Source organism: Orcinus orca, chromosome 5 (genome assembly GCF_937001465.1).
Source record: "Orcinus orca chromosome 5, mOrcOrc1.1, whole genome shotgun sequence".
NCBI lineage: Eukaryota > Metazoa > Chordata > Mammalia > Artiodactyla > Delphinidae > Orcinus > Orcinus orca.
The window spans coordinates 65,149,629-65,157,905 of NC_064563.1; the positions used below are offsets into that span (position 1 = coordinate 65,149,629).

Below are 8,277 nucleotides of genomic sequence, written 5' to 3' on the forward strand. Positions count from 1 at the left end.
GGTAACATTTTTAAAAGCAAAAAATTAAAATTCATTATTTCTATTATTCTGAATAGAATCTCACCCTTAAGTTTCAATCTCTCACCCTTAAGTTTCAAATTCAGTCTAAACTCCAGAAAAAAAGACACCAAGGCCTTTATATATATATATATATATATATATATTTTTTTTTTTTTTGTGGTATGCGGGCCTCTCACTGTTGTGGCCTGTCCCGTTGCGGAGCACAGGCTCCGGATGCACAGGCTCAGCGGCCATGGCTCACGGGCCCAGCCGCTCTGCGGCATGTGGGATCTTCCCGGACTCTCAACCACTGCGCCACCAGGGAAGCCCCAAGGCCTTTATATTTTTAAAGGAATTAATTTCCTAACTCAATTCTAGTTATCTCAGGATTTGATGAATCTAGCTCACAAAAAAAAAATGTTTAAAAAATCAAACACTGTAATGATCACCCATAATTTTCATTAAAAGCTCTGTATGTTGTTCTCATGTGTTTACCATACAACTAACAGTTTAACTTCATCTGAAATTTAGAAGAGCTGGTTTAAGTCCAGAAAATCATACTTTCCACATATGATACATAGTATGCAGCAGATATAGCCAGATGTTACCAATATCCCAAACCACTCATCTATAAAAGGCCTTCTCACAGATTATAGGTCTGAAGTCAAAAGTACAAGAAGGGCTTCCCTGGTGGCGCAGTGGTTGAGAGTCCGCCTGCCGATGCAGGGGACGCGGGTTCGCGCCCCGGTCCAGGAAGATCCCACATGCCGCGGAGCAGCTAGGCCCGTGAGCCATGGCCGCTGAGCCTGCCGTCCAGAGCCTGTGCTCCGCAACGGGAGAGGCCACAACAGTGAGAGGCCCACGTACCGCAAAAAAAAAAAAAAAAAAAAGTACAAGAAAAATCAATTCAACTAACCAGACTACCTACTCCTAGAGAAGACTTTCACCTAGGGGTAAAGTTCTACCAGAAAGCCAGGCTAAGAATCTAGGTAGGAGTAGCTAGAAACTCTCTTCCCTTCCACCTGCAGCAGAGAGGTGAAGAGTGCAGAGTCTCAAATCAAACTGGCAGGATTTTAATTCCACCTGTGCCCCCTAATTGCTGTGTGACTTCGGGAAAATTACTTAATCTCTGTGTGCTTCAATTTCTTCATTTGTAAATAGGGTGTGAAGTTATCTGAACTAATTCAAGTTAAGCTCTTAGAACTGTAACTAGCACACAGTAAGGACTCCTTACAAGTTCACAAAGAATATACTCCAGAGAAAAAAGTAATTTTATGTAAATAAGAAGAAAGAATAACAACCACCATAATCAGAACACTGGTAGCTAACGTTTATTTGAGCTCCTACTGTGTGCCAACTCTGTGCTAGGTATTTAATTATTAACAATTCTGCAAGGTGGTTATCACTGATTCTGTTTTACCAATGAGGAGACCAAGCCTCAGAGCTCATTTTATCTAAACAGACTTATCCAAAAAGTAGCAGAGCCAGAAATGAAACCCTGGTGCCTGGCTTCAAGGCATGCAGTTTCCCATTTCTTCTACATTGTTGTCAAGTAAGAGAGAAAACAAAAAGGGCAAAAATGCAACCACTGAGTAATTATTGTGTGCACTGGGGAGAGAGGGGAATTGTGAACAATATTTCTTCACCTATTTTTATGGAAAAGTTAAATAAGTAATCAACTGACCTTTTCCCTTTCAAATGTAAACAATCTGTATTCTGACTAAAAATTGCAAATTAAGCATTCCCTTACTAACTAAAAGACTAATTTAAGGATAGAACTTCCTTTCAGGGTTTTTTGGGAAGGGGGGAGGGGAGAAGAGGTGGATTGGTTATTTTTAAGACAAGTAATTCATCAGGAAGGAAAAATGTGTTTATAGTCCTGTCATAGTCTATTTTTAAAAAGATGGCCAAAATCTATAGCTTTAACTATACAGAGGTGGAAAATTAGGGGCACTGAAAGTCAGGGTTTCCTTTTCCAATGAGAAGGCTTGAAACCCAGAGGGGGAAAAAAAAACATGTACAGGTTATAGCCAGATAATATAAGCAAATGTATACAATTTCAAATATTAAGCAAAACAAAAACAAAAACCCAAACCCTCAGTATTCATGTAAATTATAATCTGCAGTTTAGAATAGTTACTCATGGTAGGCCTGTGGGTCTTATCATTCATCCCTACACTTCCTGCGCTTTGAATGACAGTTACAATGAACTCTTCTTTGAGAGGAGCTGCATTACTTCTAAGTCAAAAGTGGAATAATATACTATACTGTGTAATCGTTGTACCCAATTATGTTTTATATTGATATAATGGCAATTCACCTGAAAAAATATTTCAGAAGTATATCTGTAAGATTGTTTTGTACGCTTTTAAATAATTTTCCTCAAAGTTTTTAAAAAAATATTCCATTAATGAAAATTTAAAGGATTTTCTCCTCCCCATCCTCAGAATTATTTTTCAAAAGATGACTACCACTGTAAATGGAATAAATGTTTTGATTCTGGTTTACAGAAGACTGTTTTGACTATTAAAAAGTTATTTTTGCTAATTCCTGATTATCTTTGATAATGGGATAGAAATAACCTCCTTAAAATACTTGTGTTAGCCATCGTCTTTCAACTGATTCTCCCAAACTTATTGCTTGAACATTTAACAAGTAGTCAAGGTAGCTAATTTAAATTTGCTCCTCCTCTCCATAAACATCTTTTCTAAAGAAATCTTGAATTAACTAAAAGATTACTGAGGTGAAAACAAAACAACAACAAAAAAGAATTAAATGAGATTTTTAAAGTTCCACAGTTAAAGAACTTACAATAATGACTAGCATTCTACAGTCACGGATATTGTTTCATAAAGAGAATAAATGATCCTCGAAAAATGAAATTTCCTAATTCTAAGATTTGGTATCTACTCAAGCCCTAAATCTAGAAATAGTAAAATCCTATGTATAATAAGTGCTTTAAATGTTTACTGAAACAAAAATATCCTAATATAACAAAGGAATGGGCCACGTTCTTCAACTTAATCTCTGTTGCTGAACACTATTCAGTGTTGAGGGATTCGAAAGTATAATGCAATAGAATTCTTCAGCAAAGAACTGTTGAAAAGTAAATCTCTCTTAAAATTTTACAATGCAAATAAGCAGTTTAATCACTGTAAATGATTAGGTACTAATCATATAAAATGGATTCAACAAAGTGATGAAAGACATTTCAGTGGCATTTTCCCCTTCTGCTTTTGCTTTTTCTTAGGTGGGGGGTATACACCTAAAGTGACTAGGTAAACTAGATAGTCAGCAGGTTATTCAAGAGCTTGTTTGTGTCCACAAAGCAACTGAATCCTATTTGGAACTATCTCTCTTCATCAAATGTCATGGCTAATACTATCACAACTTGAACAACAACACACTCAAATTTAAAAGGGGGCTTTCTCACAGATTTTCATTATGCTTGACCCAACCTACAAAGCCAAAATCAAAAGAGCCACTTGACTCACATGAGCTCAGCTCTTTTAAAACTTAAAAAACAAAACAAAAAAACCACAAGTTAATTTTACTTTCAACTTTCTTTTTTACCATATGTACCAAAAAAGTTCTAATTTTTCAATTAAATGTTTACATCAGATCATCTGATTTGATATGGAAACAACTAGGTCACTATTCAATATAAGGAAGAAACCAGAGTGAAACCAATCAAAAATTCCACACCTATACGGAAGGGGTGCTTGCTGGGTTTTTAAAAAAAAAAAAAAGAAGAGGAGTAAATAAACTGTGGAATCAGAGACCAGGCTGCTAACCCCTGCCCTGTCATATACTAGCTCTTTACCTTGGCCATCTCTTCAGAAACACTAAACCTCCTTTTTCAGGTATGTTAAAAGAAGGTAGCAATACCTATCTCACAAACAGGGGTGGAGATAAAATAAGAGTTGTGAATTGCCTGACTAGCAGACGTTATGTTCTCAGTAAAGATTAAGGTACTGCTTCCTTTCCAAAGGCCCAGTTTTCTGCATACGGTCATTAAACATGCAAACTACAAGAACATACTCAAAAGCAATCTACAACAGAGATTGTGTTGTGTTGTTTTTATTAACCAGCATGGCTAGGTAAACTTGATGTTCAACTAGTTTTTATTGAATATTGGACAGTCATCTTAATCAGAATTCAAAACTCTGCACACAGAAACTGCATAAGTTGTCTTTAAAAACTGCTTTGAAGATAATTATGTATACTATAATTTTAATAGGACACTATGAGAGAGTAGAAACAAGGGTCTATCATACTACTCAGAATCCTTCACTGGCTTCCCATTTCTCTTGGAGTAAAAAAACACAATATCCTTACAATAGCCACCCATGCCCATCTCCACTCCTTACCACTCAGACTTCATCTGCTCCAACGCCCAACATGCCCCCCTCCCCCCACCACGTTACCCCAGCCACACTGGACTCAGTGCTCCTCAAACTCTCTCTGACCACATCTGTGCATGGCTTACTCCTTCATCTCCTAGTCAGCTCAAAACCCACTTCATCAGTGGTGCAAACACCATTTTGCAACCCCAAATCCACTGTGCCCCAACACTCCCAATTCTCCTCCCTGACACTGCTTTTTCCCATAGCCCTTAACACCTTCTAACATAGTAAGGAAGAAAAATATATGCTATGTTTATTATTTGTCTCTCCCTACTAAAATGTAACCCTCACCAGGGCAGGGATTTTTATTTTTTCAGTGGGGGGATATATATATATATATATATATATATATACACACACACACACACACACACACACACACACATATATATGTATTTATTTATATAAAAATACATGTGTGTATATCTATATCCTCAGTGCCTAGAACAGTGCCTGGCACATGGTAGGCATTTAAGAAATAATTATTAAAATTAATTAAGGCCCTCCCTTAATTTACTTATGTAAATGCAAAACAATGTGAAAAGAGTTCTACAGAGACAACCTTCAACAGGCCTACATTAATCTGGACTTACAAACTCTGATATTTGTTGAAAATATAATCTTAAATTTCAAAGTCCATACATTTTTTTAAAAAAACATTAAAAACACAGTAAATTAACACCATTAATTTGAATTTTGTTATTTACCATTTTCATTAATAACACTTGGGTTTCCCTCTGTTTAAATGAGTAAATTAATTTCAAATCCAATTTTCAACCATTTCTTTAGATTTCATGTGAGTTAAAAGATTACATGTACCACAAATACTGGGGGAAATAGTAAAACCAGGAAAAGTTAGTTTCAGTTCTGCAACTAACAATTTTGCAAACTTGAACCTCAAAACCTCCTTGATCTTCAATTTCTTCTTCTGTAAAAGGGAAGAGGAGTAAATCAGATGATCTCTGAAGCCATTTCAGGTCTAAAAATTCTATGATGCTGTGAGTCTATAAAAATCTAGTAGGTTACACAGTCTACAAACTTCTCACACATCTAAGAAAAATAATTAAAATCAAAATTTTTAGCTGAATGTAACTTTGGAAATCATCAAATCCTGTCCTCTTACAAATAAGAAAACAAGCCAAAAATCAAACACTTTTTAAAAAGATTTTTCAGGGGTAACAGAATATTGTCTAGTTTTGGAGTTATTTTTGGTCTTTCTACGTGGGTGTCAGGTAGGTTAAATGAACAATTTTTTTTCCTTACACAACATGTTCAGATATCCTGTCATTTAAATTTGCCCCAGAATTGACAATATAACATGTGCTCTAGAAATGGGCTGCATTACACACACTGAAAAACATTAGCCCCAAAATTGTATCAAGAAATAATTATAAGTAAAATAAATTTACAATGAAAAACTTAACTAGAAAATTCTTATGGTCTAACTTCTATTAGGGTCCATGATAATTTAGTTTCCAAACTAACAAGAGCATACCAAGACAATTCTAGTGACATGATCTGAGTTCAGCCACAAAAAGTGTTTTTAATTAGTGATATCTTGTCTTTAGTAGTGTAATTAAATAGTTATGGCTAAGTTCCAAAACTAGCTAATTTAATAGTAGTAAAAGGATAGAAGCTTACAAGCTCCAATACAAGCTGAACTCTCATATGAACCACATGACTCCTGAATTCGTAACAAGTAACGAGCATTATCAACACTTTGGATTCCAGAGGATGATGCTGATTGGAGACTATTATGAGCGGAACACATTTCAATGCTCTCACAGAGTGTTTACCAGGGAATTACATTTCATTACTTCAAGCATACTCTTACAAGCCAAGAGTCTGGAAACTTCAGGAGTAATGTCTATGACCGTCAAAATGCTTAAGAAATTGGAAACTGTTTAGCCGCCCTGGTGGATCTTTAAACACTGTAACATCAATCTAAACAATCACCCGTACTTTATGGCAAAGTTTTCTTACAAATACAAATGGTAAACTTTCATGGAACTTACCACAGAACCTAAGTTCTTGAGTATATGGCAAACTAAACCACATATCCATACGCGCGACACCAGAATTCTGCCAAGTTGGAGGCTGAGACTAGGTAAGTGTCATTCAGCAGAAATAAGACCAGCTAAAAACAAGACACCGGGGCATTCCCTTAACAGACACACACATACACCCTCCTCAAAGAGGCCTTTATGCTCCCCATGAGCAAAAAGAGAAGAACATCATTTTTACTGTCTATTCATACAGTAACCTGCACGGAATTCAACTCATGCTCAGATTATAATACTAAACATAGCTTCTGAAAAACAGAATGTCCAAGAATCAGGTACATAATTACCAAAATGTAAACAGATAACTTGAATACCACGTCTTCAAGCTTGTAAGACATTTTCCAAACAAAAAGGAAGAGGGGACTAACTTGACAAACTGTTTTTTAAACATCACGAATGGTTTTTAATTGGCATAATAAGCAATTACTCCTCCCACCCCAAGGAAATAAAATATGTGCCCAAAAGGTAGCAAGTCTGTTTCTCCTAATTTTATGAAATGAGAACAGGTTGCACTTCCGTACTCCCCCCTCCCCCCGCGTCCCCCAAGCTCAGCGGTCTCCCATGTTCTCAGTAGAGAGGTAAATATAACCTCCACCAACTGGCCAGTGAAACTCCCATTTTCCAGGACTACGGGGCGCATCGAGAGGTGATGGAGAAAGGAACAGGGCTGTTACCCCGCCCCAAGCAAAACTGCCTGGAGACTTGAGGGGTGTTGGAGCCGGAGCGGAGGAGGGAGGGGAGAGCCGGGAAAGTCTTTCCTTCTCCCCGGCGGAGCGGAGGGGGAAGCCCCGGCTCCGGGCGGGGGGAGGCTCCTCACCCGGAACCCCGGACCCCGGTCCCCGGCCAGACACAATGGAGCAGGCGTGGGGGCCGGGCAGAGACGGAGCCGTTGCCCCATCCCCTCCCCCGCCCCAACGCCTCCCCTAACCACGCCGGGCCCAGCAAGGGGCACCCGGGGCCGCTCCCCGCGCCCCAAACTACCCGGGGCTCCCGACTAGGCCCGGCTCCGCTCCGCCTCCTCGGCTCTCGCGTAGCAGCGGCGCCCGGGCGGGAAGGGGCGAAGGAGGAAAGGAGAGGCGGGGAGGAGAGCCCCGCCGGGGAGCTGGACGGAGGCCGCGGGCCGAAGCTCGGGGCGGCAGGGTCGCCGCGGGGCGGAGGACGGCCGGGGCGGGGGTGCGCGGCTGCGCCGGCCCCCAGCCGGCGGGGCGGGCGGCCGCAGTGCCTCACCATGTTGGTGTCCTCCAGGCCTCTCCCCTCCTCCTCCGGCTCCGCAGCGAATGGACGGCGGCGGCGGCGGCGGCTCCTCTCACGGGCTCGCCGGGCTCCCGCTCATGCGCAGTGCGGGGCGGCCCCAGCGCGGCCCGAAGAGGCAGCCCCGGGCCTCCGGGAGGCGGAGGGACTGGGGCGGGCGGCGGGCGCCCCGCGTGGGGCTTCCCCTGGGCGCGAGGGTCCCCCCGGGCGGGGGGCGCGGGGGGGTCCAGGGGGCGACGCACACGCTGCGCGCGCCGACATTCTCCCGCCGCGCCCGGCGGGTGGGGGGCCGGGCGACACCACCTCCGCTTCCTACGCGCTCCTTCCGCCGTCCGATGGCCAGGGTCGTGTCTACACTGTCTCGAGGAGGGGAAGAGCTGTGGCTGATAACTTATGCAGCTGGGGGCGACTGGAAGGGCTAGGACTGCGGCGCTAGATCCGTCCCAAACCACCCCTACCCATAAATATCCAAAAAAAAAAAAAAAACGGAAGAAAACAGTAAAAACACCTGCACCCCCAAGTGTTTTCTTCTCCCAGTTCAGTGTCTGGACTGCGTC

General features: G+C 41.4%; 1 protein-coding gene across 3 annotated transcripts in view; it reads right to left on the reverse strand.

Moving 5' to 3' along the window:
• DCUN1D1 (defective in cullin neddylation 1 domain containing 1) overlaps positions 1–7,856 on the reverse strand; it is a 30,829-nt gene extending 22,973 nt beyond the window's left edge. The window contains exon 1 of one of the 3 annotated variants that reach the window (XM_004278402.4): positions 7,697–7,856. In XM_004278402.4, the coding sequence (XP_004278450.1) occupies positions 7,697–7,699 (3 nt within the window). In that variant the 5' untranslated portion in view covers positions 7,700–7,856. Of the gene's footprint in view, positions 1–6,421; positions 6,443–6,756; positions 6,778–7,696 lie in introns of those variants that run through there. The other 2 variants (XM_033403107.2, XM_033403108.2) reach the window with 2 other exon arrangements.
• Between the last annotated feature and the right edge of the window lie 421 nt (positions 7,857–8,277).